The sequence below is a fragment of the Xyrauchen texanus genome, chromosome 39 (genome assembly GCF_025860055.1).
Source record: "Xyrauchen texanus isolate HMW12.3.18 chromosome 39, RBS_HiC_50CHRs, whole genome shotgun sequence".
Classification (NCBI taxonomy): domain Eukaryota; kingdom Metazoa; phylum Chordata; class Actinopteri; order Cypriniformes; family Catostomidae; genus Xyrauchen; species Xyrauchen texanus.
The window spans coordinates 3,414,173-3,440,169 of NC_068314.1; the positions used below are offsets into that span (position 1 = coordinate 3,414,173).

The window sequence follows — 25,997 nt, forward strand, 5'->3', positions numbered from 1 at the left end:
GGTCTGTCCTCTCTGGGTCTCCGGTTCTGTCTGTGTCGACCCGTCTCTACAGACTCCTTCAGTGCAAGCGTGAACACGGTCTGTCCTCTCTGGGTCTCCGGTTCTGTCTGTGTCGACCCGTCTCTACAGACTCCTTCAGTGCAGCGTGAACACGGTCTGTCCTCTCTGGGTCTCCGGTTCTGTCTGTGTCGACCCGTCTCTACAGACTCCTTCAGTGCAGCGTGAACACGGTCTGTCCTCTCTGGGTCTCCGGTTCTGTCTGTGTCGACCCGTCTCTACAGACTCCTTCAGTGCAGCGTGAACACGGTCTGTCCTCTCTGGGTCTCCGGTTCTGTCTGTGTCGACCCGTCTCTACAGACTCCTTCAGTGCAAGCGTGAACACGGTCTGTCCTCTCTGGGTCTCCGGTTCTGTCTGTGTCGACCCGTCTCTACAGACTCCTTCAGTGCAGCGTGAACACGGTCTGTCCTCTCTGGGTCTCCGGTTCTGTCTGTGTCGACCCGTCTCTACAGACTCCTTCAGTGCAGCGTGAACACGGTCTGTCCTCTCTGGGTCTCCGGTTCTGTCTGTGTCGACCCGTCTCTACAGACTCCTTCAGTGCAGCGTGAACACGGACTGTCCTCTCTGGGTCTCCGGTTCTGTCCGTGTCGACCCGTATCTACAGACTCCTTCAGTGCAGCGTGAACACGGTCTGTCCTCTCTGGGTCTCCGGTTCTGTCCGTGTCGACCCGTCTCTACAGACTCCTTCAGTGCAGCGTGAACACGGTCTGTCCTCTCTGGGTCTCCGGTTCTGTCCGTGTCGACCCGTCTCTACAGACTCCTTCAGTGCAGCGTGAACACGGTCTGTCCTCTCTGGGTCTCCGGTTCTGTCCGTGTCGACCCGTCTCTACAGACTCCTTCAGTGCAGCGTGAACACGGTCTGTCCTCTCTGGGTCTCCGGTTCTGTCCGTGTCGACCCGTCTCTACAGACTCCTTCAGTGCAGCGTGAACACGGACTGTCCTCTCTGGGTCTCCGGTTCTGTCTGTGTCGACCCATCTCTACAGACAGACTGTGCTCACTCAGACGATACTTTGACAGTAGCTTTCTTTGTCCATAATCTTTAATATGGCTCAAATATGGTGCCAATTTATAATCCGTCTTAATTCTGTGGAAGTAGTTTAATTTATGTACCTGTGTGACTTTGTGCTGCCAATCGAATACATTGCCAAAAAGAATGTATTCTTCCTGCGTTATTCTGTCTGTCTGTTTCAGTTTGGCCAATCTGAACTGGATGGATGAATTTAGCTGATATTTTTCTACTAAATAGTGCATAGGGTCACTCTCTGGGTGTCCTGTCCTGTGTGTAAAGGCACAGTGATGGTAATTATCTGGAGGTGTGTCGGACAAATGGAACCAGAATTTAGCTGCTCTCTTCTGGATTTCAGTGAGGAGAGGGAACCGGCCCGGTTCTGCTCTACAGCCCAGATTCGGGGCACTTCTGTGAACTCCCAGGATGTTTTTACAGAATTCTAGGTGGAAAATTTCAACAGGGCTTTTGTCCCAAGATTCATAATTTAATTTATATTTGAGGCCCCAGATTTCTCTCTCTCCCTCTCTCTCTCTCTCTCTCTCTCTCTCTCTCTCTCTCTCTCCCTCTCTCTCTCCCTCCCTCTCTCTCTCTCTCTCTCTCTCTCTCTCTCTCTCTCTCTCTCTCTCTCTCTCTCTCTCTCTCTCTCTCTCTCTCTCAGTAGAGATCTCTTCTTTCTGTAATTTGAACTGAAATGCTTTTTTTGCTTTATCTGTTCTAAAACTTTTTCAACAGGAGATATTCTGGACTCCACTGTGTGGGGTCCTGAAGAGTGCAGTCTGGTCATGTGACCTGAAAGACGATGGAAACACGTCATTGATTTTGTTGTAAAGGCTGTTGTCAATTAATGTATTCTCGGTCATCTTCAGCTATGGAAAAGCTTGTATTCATCTCTACATGTTCTAGTGCACACAGAATCACACTTGATGTGCTGAAGATGAGTCCGCAAGCTTCATTCAGGTGTGAGAGTCTCTGTATCAGCAAGATGCTCCAACAGTGTGACGGCTGAAATTGGACACAGATGCTGGAGCGGATCAATTGAACACAAGCTATTTAAACAGTCAGATCTCAAAGCAAGAGTATCCACAGCACGAGGTACTACTTTATCTAAGAGCTTTTAACTAGTGACACTTAAAAATCAGCAACTGTACATTAATATTAATATGTAAATTAATTATTGTTAAAGTTATTTATAAATGAATCTCTCATTTTATAATTCATTGAATATTTGTCTATTTATTTGCCAATTATAGGATAAATAATATGGAATAGTGAATTCATATTAGGTAAATTAGTTATTATAAAAAGTGAAATGAATTGATCTTTCATTTTACAATATATGCAAATTTTATTTGTCAATTATGGAACAAGTAATATTAAAAAGTGATTTAATGATAAGTCAGTTAATATCACAAGTGAATTAATAAATTGGTCATTTTTTAAATAATATATTAAATATTTATTTGTCTACTTGTCCATTATTGAACAAATAATTTATATTAAAACGTTAATTAATATGATGTAAAATAATTATTAAAAGTCAATTAATGAATTGATAGTTCTATAATTTTTATAATATAATAACTATTTATTTGTCTATTATTTGTCAATTATTGAACAAATAATTTGTATGAAAAAGTGAATTAATATTACATAAATTGTATTTAAATTGAATGAATAAATTGTTTCTTTCATTTGACATTAAATTAAATATTTACTTGTCTTTTGTCAGTTATTGAACTACTAATTCAATATATATTTGTCTATTTTTATATAAAATGGAACAAATCATTTTATGAAAAAGTGAATTAAGATAACAAAAATGAATAAGTGTATTAATAAATTGATCTTTTATTTTACAATACATATTTAGTTGTCTATTAGTTTGTCAGTTATTGAACAAATAATTATTCTAAAAGTTAATTAATAAATTGAATTACATTTAATACATTTTATTTTTGATTGGCACTAATAGTTCACCGTCCTGTGGGGGTGTACAAAATATAATGCATTTTACATTATGTAAAGATTAGTTGTCGTTGATGTTTATTTGTATACTGGCATAGTCTTGCTGAGGCTACATAAAAAAATTAAATAAATAAAAACTGCTACGTCACACTTGACCTTGACTTTGCTTTTGTTCCCACAGATTCACTCAGTGCCAAGATGTTTTGCATTCTGACCATCTTTGCCACCATTTTCACAGCTTATGTTGTGACAGGGGACAACCTGACTCAAAACTACAACCCAAATGTCCTTAATGTGGCAAACTATGCCATGGACTTCCATAATCGCATGAGCAACTACCCATATGCCTTTAAAGTAGTGGATATCTTATCAGACACAGCGCAAGTAAGTGTCGTGCAAATTATATGACATGAGACATCCCTCACTGATATATGTGCTAATGGCATCTTTGTTGCTTCTGAATGTTGTGTGCCACCCCTAGCTGTACCCTCCGGCTCGAGTTAAGTACATCTTAAAGATACAAGCTGCCCAGACGATCTGCAAGAACCAAGCGAATGTGAATATTACAGAATGTCCTTTACAGACTAATGCAGAGGTGAGAAATGATGCCAAGGCTTTATGGCATGTGTTACAAATGCAAAGCATATGCATGCAGAGAATACCAGTGCAATTTCAAAGGAGATTTGCAAAATAACATTAATTCTACCACCAGTGTCTTTATTGGGTAATCAAACCAACAGTTAAAGGTGCTGTAAGTAATTTTAATTTATCCAATAAAAATGTAGCTTTTTTGTTTGTTTGCTTTCTCTAGAGCATGATCTGTTCCTTCGTTGTGTTTGCGGTGCCAGGAAATGACATTATCCCCAAACGCCTGCTTTCAGATCATTGTTCCTGATTGGATTAGAGAACTATGATACTAGTGTAGTGTGTAATAAAGTGTTTTCTGATATTAAAAAAATCATATCAAGTTTGTTTCACAAGCATTAGTAAACTATACTTCTCCAGTCACTAACACAATAGCCTGCATGTCTAAATTATCATGTAACATGTTGTGAATCCTTGAAGTGCCATGTGGTGTTGCAATATTACAAATAAATAAAAATGCATGGTTTTATATAAAGTCTTGATTCATTTAATTGCTTTAACTGTATTTTTGTGTGATTTTATGGACCATGTGCCTTTATAAAGCAGTGTTTATAAAATTTGAGAATTATGTCAATATTTCACTTCAGCCACATCAACCACAAAATGTTCAAAATATTTTCCCAAGTGAATACACATTAAATATGCTAGAAGTTACATTGAGTACAGATTTAATAGTAATAATAATAAAATCTATATTCAAAAGTTAAACAGTAATTTGTGATATTGTATATTAATATGTGAATAATATAGCATTTTAGTACAAAAATGTGGGTTGTATTTTTTAGGTTTTTAAATTAGAAAATTGGGAGGTGCACAAGAAATCATAGCGTCTTTTTAATTTTATAAAAGTAATCCATAAGACTCCAGTGGTTTAATCCATGTCTTCAGAAGTGATATTCTAGGTGTGGGTGAGAAACAGAACAATTTCTAAATCCTTTTTTACCAAAAAAAATAACTCCACCTTTGACCAGACCTGACCAGTAGGTGGCAATATGCATGAAGAATGTGAATCGCCAAAAAACAAAGAAGAATGTGAAGGTGAAAGTGGAGACATAGTAAAAAAAGCACTTTTGAACCTTTTATGCTGTATTTATGTGCTTTTTGGAGCTTCAAAGTTCTGGTCACCATACTCATGCATTAGCCCTATATGGCCTACAGAGCTGAAATATTCTTCTAAAAATCGACACTTGTGTTCAACAAATGAAAGAAAGTCATACACATCTGGGAGTTCGTGAGGGTGAGTAAATGATGAGAGAATTTACATTTGGGAACAAGTGAACTATTTCTTTAACGTTCACCTGCGCGAAATACGGAGTTCTCGTTGTACGTCAGCGCTGTGACGTGTCAGAAGTTTGCGCATTACGTCACCTGTCTTTGTCCAACAGCAGTAGCAGCGGCTAAGGATAGCAAATTAAACGCGGAATTGAGCAGGATGGGACACAAATAGCAGACGTGATTTACACGAGCACTCGTCATATATGTACTTGCGAAGATGTGTGATTTGAGTTCAGCGCTCATTGAAGAGGGCTGGTGAGTCTGTCATGTGGCTAATGTTGTTAGCCGCTAACCATGCTAACTCATGTTTACATTCATTCACTCACTGAAATATTAAAGAGAGGCTCACATTTCTAATTTGTTTGTAAGTAATTATCATTTTGAATAAACCAAATGGTCAATTCAGAAGTCTGTTGCTTTTATTTGATTGTTGGCTAAATTGAAACTTAGTACAATAGTAAACTTTACAAAACTGCTGTTCAGTTACTGAGGCAAACATTACATTTTATTATATTATACAGTGGCGGCCAAAAGTTTGGAATAATGTTCAGATTTTGCTGTTTCGGAAGGAAATTGGTACTTTTATTCACCAAAGTGGCATTCAACTGATCACAAAATATAGTCAGGACATTACTGATGTAACAGTACAATCAATATTTGAAAAAAGTCATTTTTGATCAAGTCTTAGACGGCATCCACTTCCACAGCAACACCTTATCCTTGAGTGATCATGCTAAATTACTAATTTTATACTAGAAAATCACTTACCATTATATCAAACACAGCTGAAAGCTATTTGGCTCATTAAATGAAGCTTAACACTGTCTTTGTTTTTGAGTTGCCACAGTATGCAATAGACTGGCATGCCTTAAGGTCAATATTAGGTAAAAAATGGCAAAAAGAAACCGCTTTCTGTAGAAACTCATCAGACAATCATTGTTTTGAGGAATGACGGCTATACAATGCTTGAAATTGGCAAAAAAATGCAGATTTCATAGAAAGTTGTACACTACAGTCTTCAAAGACAAAGCACAACTGTCTCTAACAAGGACAGAAAGAGATGTGGAAGATCAGATGTACAACTAAACAAGAGGATAAGTACATCAGAGTCTCTAGTTTGAGAAATAGACGCCTCACAACCTTGAGCTCTACGCTCTAAAGACAGTGGAGATGGTTGTGGACTTCAGGAAGAACTCAGCCTCACCTGCCCCCATCACCCTCTGCGACTCCACAATTGACACTGTGGAGTCTTTCCACTTCCTGGGAACTATCATCTCCCACGACCTCAAGTGGGAGCTGAACATCAGGGCCCTCATCAAGAAAGCACAACAGAGAATGTACTTCCTGTGGCAGCTGAAGAAATTCAACCTGCCAAAGTCAATGATGGTGCACTTCTACACCGCGATCATCGAGTCCATCCTCGCATCCTCCATCACTATCTGGTACGCTGCTACTAGTGCCAAGGACAAGGGCAGACTGCAGCGTGTCATCCGGTCTGCAGAGAAGGTGATTGGCTGCAATCTGCTGTCGCTCCAGGACCTGTACGACTCCAGGACCCTGAAGCGTGCTGGAAAGATTGTGGCTGATCTCTCCCACCCCGGCCACAATCTCTTTGAGTCACTCCCCTCTGGCAGAAGGCTGAGGTCCATCAGGACAAAAACCTCACGCCACAAGAACAGTTTCTTCCCATCCGCCACTTGCCTCATCAACAAGGCCCGGTACCCACCCTGACACTCTCCACACTCCACCTCTGGCTCTACATTCCACTGTACTACTCTGCTCTCTTTTATTTTATTCTTACTTTTAATTGATACTGTGTGGACATATTTATATTGCTTATATTTTAATTCTTGTTTCATATATTTAGAGATTGTGTGACACGCGCCTACAACACCAAAACAAATTCCTTGTATGCGTAAAAAACTTACTTGGCAATAAAACTTTTTCTGATTCTGACATGTCCTCCGCTGACAGCTTCATTGAATTCTACCCGCTCAACACCAGTTTCATGTACAACAGTAAAGAGAAGACTCAGGGTTGCAGGACTTATGGGAAGAATTGCAAAGAAAAAGCCACTTTTGAAACAGAAAAACAAAAAGAAAAGGTTCGAGTGGGCAAAGAAACACAGACATTGGACAACAGATAATTGGAAAAGAGTGTTATGGATCTTAACCCCATTGAGCTTTTGTGGGATCAGCTAGACTGTAAGATGCGTGAGAAGAGCCCGACAAGACAGACACATCTATGGCAAGTGCTACAGGAAGTGTGGGGTGAAAGGTCACCTGAGTATCTGGACAAACTGACCACTAGAATAACAAATATCTGCAAAGCTGTCATTGCTGCACATGGAAGATTTTTTGATGAGAACTCTTTGAAGTAGTTTAAGTTCAATTCTAATAGTAATTTATCATGTTATTAATGTCCTGACTATACATTGTGATCAGTTGAATGCCACTTTGGTGAATAAAAGTACAGATTTCTTTCCATTAGAGCAAAATCTGTACATTATTCCAAACTTTTGGCCGCCAGTGTATATGCATCATATTTAGGGCTTTTTACACAACATTTTTTGGAAGTTTCATATAAAGTTTAAAAACTGCCAAGTGAAGTTTCAGGGCTGCATTAAACTTAGAAACAACACTCATATATATATATATATATATATATATATATACACACCATACCTTTAGAGGATTTGTACAAGTTTTAGTTTCAAGGTTATGTGTGTAAGATTTGAATTAATTAAAAATTAAATCTTAATGTCAAATGAATAACAAACTCATAAAATATTGGTATTATTTGGATATACTGTATACTAGGGTATTTACATGGTAGTCCAATGTATTTTAAAGCATACCATAATAATAATTTTTGTTAGTTGCACATGTCTCTCAGAAGTTTAATGAACTGGGATATACTGGATAGTTTGGGAAAGAAGTGAAAGTGACTTGTCAAGATGGATAGAAAAGTGTGCTCAAACATTCAAGAGCGAAATCAGACACTTTACTCACCATTGTTAAGATAGTCAAATTTGAATGTCCATGTTATTTGGCAAAGACAGCTGTCTGTCATGATAGTATCCCTCTCTTTACAGGTACCTCACAGATGAAGGAATCGAGGAGTGTAAAAGTACTTCAGAGAAGGAAAAGGCATCACTTGCTCACATCATCCAAGCTGCACTAAATGTAAGTGTTTTACCTAAAGCACCAGGGTCCTCACGGCCATGGAAAGCCTGTAAAAATTAGGGAACAGCTATCCGAGGACACCCTCTGTCTGACCTCATAGAAGCTGCCACACCTTGATAAACAGGATTCCATTAATAATTTCTTAATATGTTTCACAGAGTGATCTGAGACCCATAGGAAAATCCTTCCTCCCTGCGGACATCAACAGTGGCCGACTTGACAAGGTAAATCATGTGTGTCGTCATAAAACTGGAAAGTACAGACCGAAATAATTTGGCATGTAGATTTAGGCTGCAAATGAATCAGTACATTGACAGCAGTATGTAGGAATTAAATGGACCCTTTTCAGATTTCCATGTTTGGATTGCAGAAGGAAACTTGACTGGCGAGGCCACAGCAAATATTCAATGCGTTCCTATTGATCCAGCAGCAAAAGAGAAAGTCCACTATTATGTTTCCATGACTTTCCAAAAGAGGACAAACTAGTGAGAGATGGATTACGACACTCAGAAGAGAGAAAGCTGCCAAATTTAATGTCACTCTCTCAGCAGCTGTTTTTGAACCATGTCAGAGCACTGCTGATTGTTTTTTTTAAGTAATGCCAATATAATGTAACACAAAGAATACTGTTTACAGTACATTTACACTTCTAAATAAGGTGAAAAGTCATCATTGTCTGTGAAAAGGGTCCATACATCTAATTCGTGCACTTGCTAACGCTGCCCACAAGATGGCGATACTATAAAAGAGATTTCTTTGAAGATTCCTCTTTAGTTTGGCCAAAAGGAAATAACATTTACAGGTGAATTAAGACCCTCGTGCTTAAAGTTTAAGGTAATAAATGCATTTTATTAAAGAGTTTTTGTCCCAAAATCATTGGTTTCTCACAGATTTCACTATTTCATCCCTCCTGTCTCTCTCTGTCACAGTTGGAGGGTCCGTGCATTCTTCAGGTGCAGAAGATTCGTAATGTCGCCGCTCCTAAAGATCACGAGGAGTCGCAGGGGGCACCCAGAATGCTGCGTGTGCACATGACGGATGGTCACACCACCTGCACGGGCCTTGAGATTAAACATCTGTCCAAAATCAGGTACAGCTAGAAGCAGGATTCTCACATAACGACTTTGACTCAACTATGCTCAGAGAAAGCGGAGTGTAGTTGATAACTACAAAATACACACTAAAATCAAGTAGCAATTTTCCTCAGTTTTCACTGTTGGTGTAGATATTGGGTCATTCCATGCTAACTCAACCAGAAGTCCCTAGCTCAAAATTAAATGTTTGATATATATATATTTACTGGTTATAATGAAAGAAATACAGAAATGAAAATAAAAGCCAACATATTAAATGCCGATGCCATTGATTACTCAAAATGTACTTAGTAAGTTATTATTTTGTACAGAGGGGTCAAAATGACAACTTTTGCCTGATTTTGAAGCAAAAGTACAGGTCAAATAAACATAGAAAAATGGAAGTGTCGTTATTTTATTTGTACACGTATATGTAGGCTTACTACTAAAATCAGTTGGCTTCAGCACCTCTTGTTGCATTATATATCAGTGGTGTCTAAAAATGGGAAAAAACCCCCCACCTTTTTGGTGGTGTTTTTCCAGTTTTGAAAAAAAATAAAAATATTATAAGGCTTTCAGCTACCAATTACGGTGCACTACATACTCTCAGCTCTGTTTTACCATGTTTAACACCATTCTGCAGAATTTCGTAGATCAAAATCAGCACAGAAAATATGAAAACAGTGTGGCAATTCCATGTGGGCTAACTACTTATTAGGCTATGTGCAGGCAAATCAGATTTTTTCTCAAATCAGATCTTTTCAGGCAGACTGACCGCACTATTAATTGCAAGTGATCAAATCAGATTTGCACGTTCAGACATACTGTAACCAACCTATCTGCATGGGTTGCTTTGGTAACAACGTAGGCGTAACCACGTGATGATGCTTTCAAAACAGATGCGGGAAAAATGGAGGTGCAGCATCTTGCTCTCCAAATAAGCGCCCAGTCCAGTCGCGGTGCAGAACTGCTCTGTTGCACAAGAAAACTCAGTGACGGAGGAGACTGGTAAATATTGTGATGTTCTGTGCTGCAGTCACCGATTTTTTATGTCATCGTTGTGTGTCGCGTTAAGAGTGACGCAAAAAACCATTTGAAATCCGAATTGAGCAGCCAGAGCGTCCGGACTGAGACGCATCTGAAGAAATCAGATTTCAATCGCATTTGAAACCACTTCCCGATGTGGTTTGAATCAGATTCTGAAAAATCAGATTTCATGTGTTTATTTGCCGTCCAGACTATCAAAAACTCATCTGATACGATCCGGATATGCAAAAAATCAGATTTTTATTGGCAGTGTGAACAAGGTCTAATGAGTCAGCGTAACTGATTTCTGACATGAAATTACCAACCTGATCTCATTGAAATTATGTGACTGTTGCATCATTTTTGCAAAATTAAGCATTTCATTGCACTTATTGTGGCTGTACAAAAGTGAAATGTCCTCTGTGTGACACTAAAAGCGAGTTAAATGTCCTACCAAACGGCATGAAACTGAAGTTGTGACTGACTTTACTTCTGTATTGTGACGTATTTCCGAGTGAGAGCTTATCGAACAAGAAGAAAACATAGAGCGGGATTTGAGTTTATTCATTGGTTGTTGATTGGATTGGATTTGAACGTTGCATAGCGGAACGGAGGCAGATCTGAATGCAAGTATGCAGTGGACACACACACCCCTACCACCGTGCTGCTCGTGTCAGAGCTGGTTATCAGTGAAATTGAGTAGCGATCTCAACACATTTATGATCAAACTGACAACATAAACGTACAAGCGCATCGAGGTCTTTGCTTACGAAGAGGCTGTAGCCACTGAAAAACGAGCGAGTAAAAGATAACCATATTTTAACGGTTTGAATCACAATACACTAAATATAAAGGAAAAAACACTTACTCGTGCTGTGCATCACAAGATAACTTCATTCAAAACTATAAATAAACTCCAGAGACATCCAAAGCGTTGTATTCATTAGTGATTCAATTTTCCTTTCATGCCAACTTTAAGGTTAATGCTCTGAGTTTTAAATCAATTCAGCTGACACCCCAACCATAAACATAAACCTTACCAATAGTGTCAGAAACAGGAAATGTGAGAAACACAACCGCATCATTTTGTGGTGCTTCTATGACACTTGTTGCTCATGTGTTGACTCGTGTGCTCTTTAGGAATCATATCCCGGTCCTTTGCATCACAACTGCAACACACTTATCAGTTGAGCTACTGTGCAATTTGATCACACTCGAACAAGCTTGTGAATGTATTTGGTTACAATGAGCCACACAATCGATCTTTTAGCAAAAATTTACCTATAGTAATCTGATTCTATGAGAACAGGTTGGAAATTGAAAAATAAAGTCTAGGCAAAGATACTTGTTGTCGTGTGATTATAAATTCTGTACCCCCCAGCAGCTTTCTTTTAAAATGTGTTCCTATAGTAACAGTTCTAGTAACGTGACGTATAATTGAATTTAAAGGCACAAAAACCTACCACTTGATTCAGCCTAACTCTTAACTTGAAAGCAGTCCAGTATTTGCTTTGAGCCAAAGAAAAGATGTTTTGAAGTAGGGGAGATCATCATCAAAAGGGCTTTACTGTGACAGACAGATTGAGTTGCTGTTTGCGGTACTGCAGAGACATTCTCAAACGTCTGTCAAATGCTCTTGGCTCCAGTGTTGCATTACATACATTCATTTGCTCTTTCATTCAAAAAAACGATCAACATCAATGTCACATTGAAATGCAGAAAGGTTGCGTCTTTGTGCAGGTAAAATGATTTAAGTTACATGTCAAGAACATGTCACTTTGATTTATGCTGTACTATAATTATAGTGTAACAGGTAAGGGATAGGCAAGGAGTTGTCGGGAACCAGCAGAAAAGTCTTTAAACTTTCAAATTTGAAATTTTTAAACTATAAGCATAAATATTAATGACATATACTCAATTTAAAACAACATAGAACACATAGATGTACATACACACACAGAGGCTGTGTCTCTCTCTCTCTCTCTCTCTCTCTCTCTCTCTCTGGCGTCTCCCCTTTATCTCTCTCTACCGCTAATTAGTTGACAGCTCAATTGGATAGTTACAGCCCAGCCACGCCCTCCTCCTCATCAGTTATGTAAACAAAACTGCCTAAAAAAACTTGTTTGGTCATTTTTGTTTATTGTTTTAATATTGTAAAATCTTTGAGATTAGATTTTCATGATTTCATTTTAGAAAGTATGTGTAAATAGGTGAATCCTGTCAAGAGTTTTCCAAGGATGTATTTGACCCCAAAATCTAAATAAAAACAAACAATGAAGCCTCTTAAGGACAATTATGATTTATGTATTTTGCAATAAAAATATTGAAATATTATTTAGAGAAGGCAAGTTTATGTGTTTAACACATTTGATACACAATAGTAGTGCCAAGTGCTTTACATAATGCTTTAAAAAAGATATTTTAAGTATATAAGTATATATATATAACAGTAATATTTAAGTGTAATACAGTAAAACATCCAGATGTATTGCAGTAAAGAAAATTTTGCCTGAAATGTGCTTAATTGTCATGAAATAATGTCACAACATATATACACTGATCAGCCACAACATTAACACCACTGACAGGTGAAGTGAATAACATTCATTATCTTGTTACAATGGCACCTGTCAAGGGGTGGGATATATTAGGCAGCAAGTGAACAGCCAGTTCTTGAATTTCATGTGTTGGAAGCAGGTGGAAATGGGCAAGCGTAAGGATCTGAGTGACTTTACCAAGTGCCAAATTGTGACAGCTAGATGACTGGGTCAGATCATCTCCAAAACAGAAGGTCTTGTGGGGTGTCCCCAGTATGCAGTGCCTATCAAAAGTGGTTCAAGGAAGGACAACTGGCGACAGGGTCATGGGCGTCCAAGGTTCATTGATGCTCGTGGTGAGCGAAGGCTAGCCCGTCTGGTCCGATCCCACAGAAGAGCTACTGTAGCACAAATAGTTGAAAATAGCTAAATGCTGGCCATGATAGAAAGGTGTCAGTTCACACAGTGCATCACAGCTTGCTGTGTATGTGGCTGCGTATCTGCAGACCAGTCAGAGTGCCCATGCCGACCCCAGTCCACCGCCGAAAGTGTCTACAATGGGCACGTGAGCATCAAAAGCAATGAAAGTAGTTGGCCTGGTCTGATGAATCACGTTTTGTTTTAGATCATGTGGACAGCCGGATGCATGTGTGCTTCATTTACCTGGGGAAGAGATGGCAGCAGGATGCACTATGGGAAGAAGGCAGGCCGGTGAAGGCATTGTGAAGCTCTGGGCAATGTTCTTCTGGGAAACCTTGTGTCCTGGTATTCATGTGGATGTTAATTTGACACATACCACCTACCTAAAGATTGTTGCAGACCACGTCGTACACCCCTTCATGGCAATGTTATTCCTTGATGGCAGTGGCCTCTTTCAGCAGGATAATGCGCCCTACCACACTGCAAATATTTATCAGGGATGGTTTAAGGAACATGACAAAGAGTTCAAGGTGTTGAATTGGCCTCTAAATTCCCCAGATCTCAATCCAATTGAGCATCTATGGGATGTGCTGGACCAACAAGTTTGATCCATAGAGGCCCCACCTCGCAACTTACAGGACTTAAAGGATCTGCTGCTGACATCTGGGTGCCAGATACCAAAGTACAGCTTCAGAGGTCTTGTGGAGTCCATGCCTCGACGGGTCAGAGCTGTTTTGGCAGCACGAGGGGGACCTACACGATATTAGACAGGTGGTTTTAATGTTGTGGCTGATCGGTGTATATGTATATAGCTACTGTATATATACTGTATTCAGATATAAATGTATGTATGTACAGTATGATTGTATGTATTTAAATATACATAAATTATATAGTTACTGTATGTAAGGTGGCCAAAAGTTTGGAATAATGTACAGATTTTTCTCTTTTATTCACCAAAGTGCCATTCAACTGATCACATTGTATAGTCAGGACATTAATAACACGACAAATTACTATTACAATTTGAATAAAATGTTCTGAACTTCTTAAACTACTTCAAAGATATAGTATCAATGGGCTTAAGATCCATAACACTCTTTTCCAATTATCTATTTCTACTATGTCTTTTTCTCAATCTAGAGACTCTGATGTACTTATCCTCTTGTTTAGTTGTACATCTGATCTTCCACATCTCTTTCTGTCCTTGTTAGAGACAGTTGTGCTTTGTGTTTGAAGACTGTAGTGTACACCTTTGAATGAAATCTGCAGTATTTTTTGCAATTTCAAGCATTGTATAGCCTTCAATCCTCAAAACAATGATTGTCTGATGAGTTTCTAGAGAAAGTTTCTTTTTTGCCATTTTTGACCTAATATTGACCTTAAGACATGCCAGTCTACTGCATACTGTGGCAACTCAAAAACAACACAAAGACAACGTTCAGCTTCATTTAATGAACCAAATATATTTCAGCTGTGTTTGATATAATGGCAAGTGATTTTCTAGTATCAAATGATCAATTTATCATGATTACTCGAGGATAAGGTGTTGGAGTGATGCTGCTGTCTAGATTTGATCAAAAATGACTTTTTTCAAATAGTGATGGAGCTGTTTCAGTAATTTTCTGATTTCAGTAATGTCCTGACTATACTTTGTGATCAGTTGAAAGCCACTTTGGTGAATTAAAGTACCAATTTCCTTCCGAAACAGCAAAATTTGAACATTATTCCAAACTTTTGGCCTATATATATATACATTTTTATTTTGGGTTGAGATATGACCTGGACGTGTGTTTTGTGAGAGTCTCACAAACTGCTCTTTGGTCACTGTTGGTATCGGGCTGTCAGTTTAACAAACACTTTCAACCTTGGAAATCTGACACCATGTAATCATCTAAAGCTACATTCTCTACTAGAGCTTCAAACGAAGGAGCTTTCCCGCCCTTTTCATTTCCTTCCCATAACCCCAGTTTCAGAGCTTCTGAAACCTCACCAATTCCCTCTCTCCATTACTGATCTGTCCTGGCATCAGCCATCGTCATGGCGATAGGCCAGAGGCTACAGGTGGATTCTGTGTTGTTGGCCTGCCATGACATTTGAAGAACAGTCCCCTCTTTATTCGTCCGTTCCTCTCCTCTTTCTCCATCCATCCATCTCTCTCTAACCTTACAGAATGAAACTATCCACTGTTCATTGGACCAACAGTTTCTTTCATTTAGTCACAGAATTACAAACACAAAATGGCCTGACGTTATTCTAGAAAACTTATAGGCATGATTCAATTAAAGGGTACATAATGGTTAAGATATTTTTGGGTTGTTAAAATACTTTCTTATATATTAGTGCAATCTGCACAGTCAACTATAAGTAAGCCTCTGGTTGACTTCCTAAAGTGTGAAAACACTGTGGCGATTTAAAAAAACATGGTGCTGTTTGTTTGAGCGGCCTCTTCTAGCTTCATAATTGCAAGGCTTCCTGTTTTTGCAAACAGTGTTAAGCCACGGTTTCACTATTATTTCGGCCAACAGACATGGTATGATATACTGCTTGAGGACTTATGGTTTTAATGGTATATTTAAATAATATATCACAAATATCTTTATATTCATAATGTAAATGGTAAATGATCACCCATTCACACACACATTCATTCACCAACGGCCGCAGAGCTGCCATGCAAGGCGCTAGCCTGCCATTGGGGGCAACTTGGGCCTCAGTGTCTTGCCCAAGGACACTTCGGCATGTGGATTTGTGTGGGCCGGGAATCGAACCACCAACCCTGCAATTGGCAGCCGATCTGCTCTACCACCTGAGCCACAGCCGCCCACATATATTCATAATGTAAAAAAATAAATCAATAGAGGTCAGTGTGTGGTGTTTCGATCTATCAGTTAGATGATGGCTTCAATAGAAGCATATACTATCGATTAACAACCTCAGAGCTCACGTTAGGTCTGTCTTTAAAGATTTATAAGTTATTGATATTTATTTTGGAGAAAATAAATGGGATTTTGCCACTGGAATAATACTGTTGAACACTGTATGGCCAGGAATACGCATTAAGAAATGTAATAGGGCTCATTTTGAAGGGTCCAGAATTTCATCCTTTCAATGAGACTTTTGTATTTTTTTTATTTCAATCTCAAGAAGGTTTTTAGTTGGAGTTTTTTGGGCAGTGTTGAAGAGCAGGAAGGCATGAGTGTGAAAGATTTATAGCAGGAGCATTTTCTGCAGTGCAGAGCATTACATTAACATTTGAGCAGGGCAGGCAGGGGGGCACATTTGAGGAAATAAGCTCACATTTTGGGATATTTGCTTCTCAACTTCTCTCCTCAGGGTATTGCATGTTTGTGAACGAAATAGTTCTTCCATATCTCTCTCTCGCTCTCTCTCTTGCCTTCTGCTTTAATCTTTAATTAAAGTCAAACAGGCAGTTCTTAATCCCAATTTACAGCGAATGCCCCACACTTACTAAAGCTCAGCTGAAACCCCCTGATTGACAGCCAGGAAATGGAACTAACCAAAGCAGAGAAGCGTAATTATGATAAATGCTGAATTTAAGTTGCTTACCACATTTTGGAAATTCATCTCAGACACCAAATAAGGAAAAATGACCAATTTTAGGGCGTGAGACTCATGAAAACTGTCATAAAACAGCTCTAGGTCATATCTCACCCCAACAATCTAAAGAAAAAATAAATTGATTATATTTTGCATCAATAAAGTGAAGCTTATGCTGAATATTTTTCATTGTAGTGTTATTTTCATAAAAAGGAAGCATGCACACTCTAATGTTTGTAATGTGTATTGTGAAAAAATCTCATTCTCACTATTGATTAATAATTAAATAGTAAAGACATTATTTAAATTTTAAAGCACATTTGGTAAGTATAATTGTAAGTATACATCATCATAGTGTTTGTTATACTGAATTTAATTTATGTTGTTTTTTAATGGAAAATAATTTCAAACAGTAATATTTATTGGGTGAAATATGCCTGTGAAATTCATCTTTTAATATACTCAGTGTATTTAAAAAGAAGTGATTGATAATCTGCTGTTGATTCGTGATGGATCCCCTTTTTTGATCTGATTTCTGCTCCACTTTCAGTCTGAACACGCCACCTGGAACCAAAGTGAAACTCCTGGGAAACGTTCAGGTTAAGAATGGCATCCTGCTATTGGACGATTCTAAAATCGGCGTTCTCGGCGGCGAGGTGGATCACATGATCGAGAAATGGGAGTTGCAGAGGGTGGGGTGCCTGTGATCTCTCCAGCTTTATTATACTGATAAAATACGATCTGAATATGAAATCAAAATTAAAGGGGCCATATCATGGAGGACAGTATTTGTCTTGCTCTTTGGAAAAAACTTTCAAAACTCCTCCCCAGTTTACTCAGACCATTTATTAAAACTAGGGATGCACTACTATGAACACAAATTCTAGACAAATGATGATCCATGTGTAGGAATTTTTTATTGTATTTTTTATTTTTTTTTTTGCACTCAATTTCTAAAACATTTTTATACTTCTGCTATTACAGTTCCAAACAATTGAACTCATTTTTTAAATATTATAATATAACATTTAAAATTCATATTATGCATATCGTACATGCTTTACTTTTTATGGATTTCATGCTTTTTGTAGGTATTTCTATATATTACACACAGTTTTTTTTATAAACTTTGTACAATGCAATACATTTACGTAATTAATTACAAAATAATCATTGGTTTTTCATATCAGAGTTTTCTTATTAATTTGGTCAATAATTGACCAATAATGGGGGGCCTGAGTAGCTCAGTGGTAAAGACGCTGACTACCACCCCTATGCTGAGTGACTCCAGCTAGGTCTCCTAAGCAACCAAATTGGCCCGGATGCTAGGTAGGGTAGAGTCACATGGGGTAACCTCCTCGTGGTCGCTATAATGTGGTTCGTTCTCGGTGGGGCACGTGGTGAGTGTTGATGCTGGTCCGTGGCAACGCGCTCAACAAGCCATGTGATAAAATGCGCGGATTGATGGTCTCAGGCGTGGAGGCAGCTGGGATTTGTCCTCTGACACCCGGATTGAGGCGACCACAGGGATTTAAAAGCACATTGGGATTTGGGCATGCCAAATTGGGTGAAAAGGGAAAAAAATCGTCCACAAAATAATGAACCAATAAATATTGGTGACTGATACATCAGTGCAGCCCTAATTAAGACTAAACTGCAAACAAATCTCTTTAAACTAAGAAAAAAAAAAGGTATTTGGTCATGTAAAAATAAATTGAGTTCATTAAGTTTTTGTGGCAAAAAAGCTGTGGTGTATCATTAAAAATGGATTTTAAGGAAAAGTCTTAATGATTTAAAAATATGGCCCCTTTAAAAAAAAAAAAAACGGTTATTAAAACTTGTCACAGTGTAATATCTGTTAATGTTCATCATCTGTTACAGTTGATCAGTGATGGATGACAGATTTGCAACAGATGATTTCTTCTCATAATGAATCAGAAAACCAGTTACCATGAAGAAACATTTATGTATTATTCCGGTGTCATTTGATGTTCTTGATGAGTAAATGACGTCAGTCCAGATAATGTTTTTAACTGTTTTGAACAGTCTGAAAATTTCTGGGAATTTTAAAATGTTTTTTTTTTCCAGAGGCTTGGAAATACATTATCATACAAAATCAATAAAATCTAAAACTACATGGACATTTTTGTGTAGCACTTTATTATAATTTAACTTTTTACTTACTGTATATTTACAACATCTACAGTAATTACTAGGTACCAACCCTAACCTTAACCCATACTAAGTACATGTAGTTCCCTAATATTACTCTACTTACTTGGGCAAGTACACGTATTGTAAAATAACTTCTGTAATAAAATAATTTCTGTGGTGAACATACATTTTCCTAGTTATTAGATTAACAATTATTTAGCAATAATGACTACTTACCAAACGAATAAATGTACATGAAATATTGATTTGAGTTCAAACTATTTTATTATGTGTGAAGGAGCACAAGAGAGATGAGAGATGAAACTAGCACAGCTATTTAGGAAATCGGTTGCCTTGGACAATGGTCATCTGTACAGTTTAGCGCTCATTACAGAAATATTTGAATATAAAATGGCACAATTGTCCAATCATAATCACATTTTGCAGATGGTGTATAATAAATGGGCACGTAATGAAATGTTTATCTCTTTTCTTGCAAAAGAGCCTCACCAAACACAGCCGAAGAAACATCGGTGCTGAGGGTGGACCACCTCCGTTTGTTCCCTTTGGACAGGTAAATTACTGACTTTTGACCTTTCACTATTATTTTTAAAATGGTGATTTGTTTTTAATTAAATGGATAGTTGGGTGGATTTTTTTTTGTGATTACATAATGGAATGTCATTGAAAAATGTAAGTTTCTCATTGCAGATCTAGGCCACATGACACACTGTAAAGCATTCTCATTGTCTCCTGGTCTGTTGTGATGTCATCTCTCTGCAGAAATGCGCTTATATGAAGCAGGTGGATAGCAGAGATCTAGACCAGCGGAAAACCCTCCAGAACACCAACACCGTCAAAACCGCCGAAGACAACGATGAGTTTGAGAAACAAAGAACCGCTGCTATCGCTGAGGTCGCCAAGAGTAAAGAAGTATGCTGCTGCCGTAATCAATTTATATCAAATGTGTAAATGATTTGAAAATGTGTCTGCATGATATAAAACATTCATGAGTTTTGTTTGAGGAACATAGTAACTTGTAAACAACTTTTAGAAGACTAATAGGCCTGTATTCCAGTTTTTCTCAGTATTACATTCAATTTCAGATTTACTTGCCCATAAATACCAACTGTTGTTGGTTAGTTTACATGTCAGCACTGTAATGGTAGACAGCTCACTAGGTTTTGACATAAAGCATTGGTTTTCATTGAACCAAAGAATTGGAAAAAATGATCGTAACAACAATGTTTTTCTAGTGCACTCTAACTACAACTGTTGTCTTCTTTTAATGGGTTGTGGTAGACTCGGACCTTTGGTGGTGGAGGTAACACAGGTGGAAACCTCGCCAATCCAAGCTCCACTTACAAGAGCCGAGACACTTATCAGAGAAAAAGAGATGAGAAAGAGATCCCGTGGATGGAGAATAAACCGGAAGGAGTTTATAGAGACCTGGTAAGAAACGAAGAACTTGAAAAATATCTTGCCGCTTTTATTGTTTTGGTGTAGCGATTCACAAAAGTGTTTCCTCTTGAAATGAACATTTAATGCAGTAAAACACTGGAAGAACATCCAAATGGCATGATCGCCAACCAGCATTTGATGCAATGGGACATTTGCATATTTTCTAAAGTGTAATTTTGTTCTTATTACTGTCTTTAATCCACAATGTATGGAAGTTGTCACAATTTTAAACTAGCACCCAGTTTAGTGAAAAATGCTGTCATTTTTTTTGTTTTGTTTTCCTTACTGGAACCAAAACAGCTATGATATGTGGTCATCTATTGGTCTCATGTTTGCTTTCTTCAGACTGAAACCCAATGAGATTTATGTTTCAAATATGTCTCATAATTTTTTGGTAATATATTTACATTTACATTTACATTTATGCATTTGGCAGATGCTTTTATCCAAAGCGACTTACAGAGCCCTTATTACAGGGACAATCCCCCCGGAGCCACCTGGAGTTAAGTGCCTTGCTCAAGGACACAATGGCTGTGGGGCTCGAACCAGCATCCTTCTGATTACCAGATTACCAGTTATGGTGCTTAGACCACTACACCATCACCACTCATATAATATATCCAACTCTATATAGATCCATAGAGAATCCGAATGAAGTGATAGATGGATGGTGAAATGGCTTTTCCAACAATACGAGCCATATCATATTTATGATACATGGAGTACGTAGTTTTAGAAAAAAATTTAAAAAGAAAAGTGATAGTTATTAATTATGATGAATTTAATATTCTGCAATGTTATCACTTTAGTGTTTCTTAGATCAACAATCAATTAAAACTGTGGGCTTTTATTTGTAATTATGTGACATCATTTCCTCGAGTATGAGTCTCATCTGAATAAAACCTAAATTGATGGCTGATGTCAACACCAACAGATCTGACCCCTCTGTGTTTCTCCTCTATTGCTTTGTATTTTATTTATGGCTCTAATTTTAGATTATAAGTGGAATTTCAGGGGTCTTCACCTTATGAGGAACATTTTTGAGGATACTGTGAATGTTTTAGTAGGTTTGTGTCTATTTATTTATCCCTGTGCAATGGATTTTAATGCATCATATGATGAGGCTCAAGCTCATCTTTGTTCAGGTTGACGAGCGAGCGTTGAAGGACATTATGGAGATGGGGTTTAACCGAGAGGCTGCCCGACAGGCCCTGCTGGATAACAATAATAATCTGGAGGTGGCCCTCAACTTCCTGCTCACTGGAACCAACCAGCCCAAGACGAACCAACCGGAGCAGATCCGCCCACCACCTCGAGGTACAACCTTCAACATATTTTAGAGAAGGACTAAAGTTCCAGATTTTTCACTGACTTAAAAAATGCTGCACAAAGTGATGAAATCAAATCCAATCAGAACATATTTGATATTTAATACATATCTACGGACCAGTGAGATTTTTCTATGGGTGGAGCTACATAATGTGATGAGGCAATTTGAAAGCAAGCGATGTTATTTAACACTTGATGCTTTATTATATCACGTGTGGTTAAGACGCTGTAAATTATTGTTATTTTAATTGACCGTCTGTGTGGTCTCTTTAAGGTAAGGGTCGGGGACGGGGGCGTTCCAGACAGGATGATAATGAGGACGCTGGAGGAAGACCTTCAGGACAGAGCACGCTGTTTGACTTCTTGGAGTCAAAAATGGGAACATTCTCTATTGATGGTAAAATGTATAACTTTTCCTTCACTATAGTATACCAATAAAAAATGCTGTACTGTAGTAGGGATGCATGATATTTAACTTATTTTTGTAATTATAGCAGTGGCAATTATTGGGCCCAATTCAAACAGTTTACTCTTTTTATTTATTTATTAGGCCAGTCTACAGAAGTACTAAACAGTTATCCATTGTTTCAACTTGGGGTGAACTGATATGACATTTTTGGCTGATACCAATTCTCACCAAAAACTATAGATGGAAACCGATATTTTGCCACATACTCATTGTATTTTTGTCATCAGATCATTGTTTTGCCTAGGAATTATGCTTTAAAGTCCCTGTGAAGTGCTTTTATATAATTAAACACAAGCAGTTTTCCTTGGGTCCAGCTCCTGTGTTGGCGCACTCCCTTCATAGACAATTACCCTCCACTGTGAGAGTTTCAGATGGCTCAAAGGTGATAACGGTCATTCAGAACTCACTTTTTAAGCAATTATTTTAAGCAAAATCTGGACGGAACGACCCTACAGCATGGATTGTGTTCCCTTCGAAGTGCCCTGCGAAGGCATGATCTGTGCCAGTTGGCCACGGCCAGGTGCGCTGTTGTTGCATGTTAGTTTTAAAAACCTTTTGATTGGACAATGTTTCTGAACCTCTTTGTGAGTCATGGATATTCCTGCATCTTTTTAGCCAGAAGAGAGAGACTGCAGATTTGAAATGCTTATATCTTCTGAAAACTAATTTAGGCAACGTTTAGAATCACACTAGCATATTGATGACTTGAAAGTTAATAATAGACCAAAAGCAGCCAAACTTTCAAAAATGTACAAAGAGCAACAAAAGCCATTTTTTGTTGTTCTAACTGTAAATAATTTCCATTAAATATGGATAGGATCTGTTAAACACATGTTGAGCCAAAATGTAAAGAGCCACAATAAAAGATAAATACAAGTTTGAAAGAAATATTTGATATTATGTCATCTGGTCAATTTTGTCATGAAGGTTGGGTCATGACCGAAAGAACTAGGTCGCGAGTACAAGCGGCCGAAATGGGCTTCCTCAGAAGGGTGGCGGGCTTCTCCCTTAGAGATAGGGTGAGGAGCTCAGTCATCCGTGAGGAGCTTGGAGAAGTGCCGCTGCTCCTTTGCGTTGAAAGGAGTCAGTTGAGGTGGTTTGGGCATCTGGTAAGGATGCTCCCTGGCCGCCTCCCTAGGGAGGTGTTTCAGGCATGTCCAGCTGGGAGGAGGCCTCGGGGAAGACCCAGGACTAGGTGGAGAGATTACATCTCCACACTGGCCTGGGAACGCCTCGGGGTCGCCCAGTCAGAGCTGGTTAATGTGGCTCGGGATAGGGAAGTTTGGGGCCCCCTGCTGGAGCAGCTGCCCCCGCGACCCGACTTCGGATAAGCGGTTGAAGATGGATGGATGGATGGATGACATCTGATGTGGGATTTTTTTGCACCTCTGTTTTAGTACTCAAATTTATTGAACAGTACAAATTCATATTGTGCATATTCAACATAATATTTTTACATTTTTTGGTAGGTATTTCTTTACACACTGCTAAAAAAGATGAACTAAACTATGTAACGCAATAAATGTACATAGTTAATTATAAATAAACAATCTGTTTTTCTTATCAGCGTTTTCATGCTTATGCTGGTGGGTCAAGAATTGGACAATAAATATTGGTGGTCGATACATCGGTGCAGCCCTAATTTCTACTGTTCATTTAAATGTTTTGATGCCAATTTTCACAGAAAGCATGTCAAATTCCAGAATTGAGCTTCAAACAATTTAATATCTCATCATGTTGGTTTTGTTAGTCATAACTTAAAAGGTTGTCAATCGATTCAAAATTGTAATCAAACTTATAACATGATATGCTGATTAATTAATCATAATTAATCGCATATATAAATCACAACTTTGCAGAGAAATGCCCTTTAAAATAAATAATTCAATATGCAATGATTAAACAATTATTAATAGTTATTTATTTTAATTGTAAATACATTTGATAAAAATAATAATTCAGATCATTAAAATGCATAGCATCATTGTGACAGACAAATAAAGCATTGATAAGACATTTTTAAATCCACTTTCATATGTGGAAATAAATTGGATACGCATCTGATTTTTTTCCAGTGTGTCTTCGGTGTGAACAGTCAGGTCAGATTCAATGTGATTTTTACATGAATCTACCTCAACATTCGTCATTTCACGCTTGATTTAAAGCGTAAATACACCTGTTATATTATACAATTTTTAGTGTGAGTCATGTCTGCCTAGTTAATGCATTGTTTCTTTTTAATGAAATAAAATAAAAGTATAGGCTTCAACAGTTGGGCTCAGTTTGGCTTGCATGTTAAATATGTGTATGAAAATATACAGATGTAGATTTATATAACGACACTCTTTGCTTGTGTCACTCGCTCAGAAAACTGGACTAGACACACCCAGGCCTGATTACTGCCAGCCCTGTTCAATCAAATCAACTCCTAAATAGAACTTGTTCTGCAGCATGAAGTTGGCTAAAAGGTCTCCCCCAGTAGCACACTATGCCAAGGTCGAAAGAAATGAGGAAAAAGGTGATTGAAATACATCCGTCTGGAAAGGATTTCAAAGCAATTTCAAAGGCTCTGGGACTCAAAAGATCCCCAGGGAGAGCCATTATCTCCAAATGGAGAAAACTTGGCACAGTAGTGAACCTTCCCAGAAGTGGCCGACCAAATTTCCTCCAATAGCATATTGACGACTCATTCAGGAAGTCACAAAAAAGCCAAGGACAACATCCAAGGAACTGTAGGTCTGTCTCGCATCATTAAAGGTCACTGTTCATGTCTTCACTATCAGGAAGACACTGGCCAAAAATGGCATCCATGGAAGTGTGATGAGGTGAAAATCACTGTTAAACCAGAACAACATCAAAGCTCGTCTGAACACACCTTGATGATCCTCAAACCTTTGGGGAGAATGTTCTGTGGACTGATGAGTTGAAAGTGGAACTGTTTGGAAGACAGGTGTCCCGTTACATCTGGCATAATTCCAACACAGAATTATACAAAAATGGCAGTGGTGGTTGCGTAGTGGACTAAAGCACATAACTGGTAATCAGAAGGTTGCTGGTTCGGTCCCCACAGCCACCACCATTGTGTCCTTGAGCAAGACACTTAATCCAGGTTGCTCTGGGGGGATAAGTGCACTGTAAGTTGCTTTGGATAAAAGCGTCTGCCAAATGCATAAATGTAAAATGTAAATGTAAATGTAAAAATAACACCATTCCTACGGTCAAGCATGGTTGTGGTAGTGTGATGGTGTGGGGATGCTTTGCTGCTTCAGGGTGAATTGAGGGAACATATTTAGAATATAATTGAATACAATTATTTAGAATATAATTGACCGGCATCCCAGGCAACCTGCATCCCTTTTCCGACTTAGTAGTGCTATTATGTTTAATGGGGCAGTTAGTTTTTCACATAGTATTTCACATAGTATTTTCTGACGTATTAGTGCTAGTTTAGGTGTTGGATAACTCTTTTGCGTCAATAAAAAAAAAATGGATAATTACGTTTTCCATTAAAATTTAATAAATTATTCATACTATAATGATGAACATTCCAGATTTTGTTGTACGAATTCTCACGGAGTGCTGCACGCATACGGGTCAGTTTAGGAATGTTGTCTGTTCAGACCAGTGTCTGATATGTGCTAAATTAAAAATTTCATGTGAACAACCTAACAATAAAATGTGATCTGAGCCACATTCAGCTGCAGTGTGAACATAGTCAATGTGTCTTTGGAAGTCAATATATATATATTTTTTTTCTATATCATTGAACATATAGCCTATCATTGGCCTCAATGTACATATACGTCAGTCAGATGTTTTAGGAGCTTTT

The 25,997-nt window shown here is 38.2% G+C and overlaps 2 protein-coding genes across 2 annotated transcripts in view; both read left to right on the forward strand.

Annotated features, from left to right (window-relative positions):
* The first annotated feature begins 1,857 nt into the window (after nucleotides 1-1,857).
* zgc:194981 (uncharacterized protein LOC561073 homolog) lies at nucleotides 1,858-4,153 on the forward strand. Its single transcript, XM_052111880.1, has 4 exons — nucleotides 1,858-2,160; nucleotides 3,215-3,417; nucleotides 3,515-3,628; nucleotides 3,845-4,153. Exons 2-4 carry the CDS (start codon nucleotides 3,232-3,234, stop codon nucleotides 3,926-3,928), a joined length of 384 nt encoding a protein of 127 aa, XP_051967840.1. The 5' UTR covers nucleotides 1,858-2,160; nucleotides 3,215-3,231; the 3' UTR covers nucleotides 3,929-4,153.
* An 888-nt stretch (nucleotides 4,154-5,041) lies between these two features.
* Nucleotides 5,042-25,997, forward strand: part of tdrd3 (tudor domain containing 3) — a 30,728-nt gene continuing 9,772 nt past the window's right edge. Inside the window, exons 1-10 of the mRNA XM_052111878.1 lie at nucleotides 5,042-5,208; nucleotides 8,048-8,138; nucleotides 8,297-8,362; nucleotides 9,068-9,228; nucleotides 17,306-17,447; nucleotides 19,412-19,483; nucleotides 19,693-19,842; nucleotides 20,212-20,361; nucleotides 21,516-21,687; nucleotides 21,974-22,096. Of these exons, the coding sequence (XP_051967838.1) occupies nucleotides 5,171-5,208; nucleotides 8,048-8,138; nucleotides 8,297-8,362; nucleotides 9,068-9,228; nucleotides 17,306-17,447; nucleotides 19,412-19,483; nucleotides 19,693-19,842; nucleotides 20,212-20,361; nucleotides 21,516-21,687; nucleotides 21,974-22,096 (1,165 nt within the window). The 5' untranslated portion in view covers nucleotides 5,042-5,170. The remainder of the gene's footprint in view (nucleotides 5,209-8,047; nucleotides 8,139-8,296; nucleotides 8,363-9,067; nucleotides 9,229-17,305; nucleotides 17,448-19,411; nucleotides 19,484-19,692; nucleotides 19,843-20,211; nucleotides 20,362-21,515; nucleotides 21,688-21,973; nucleotides 22,097-25,997) is intronic.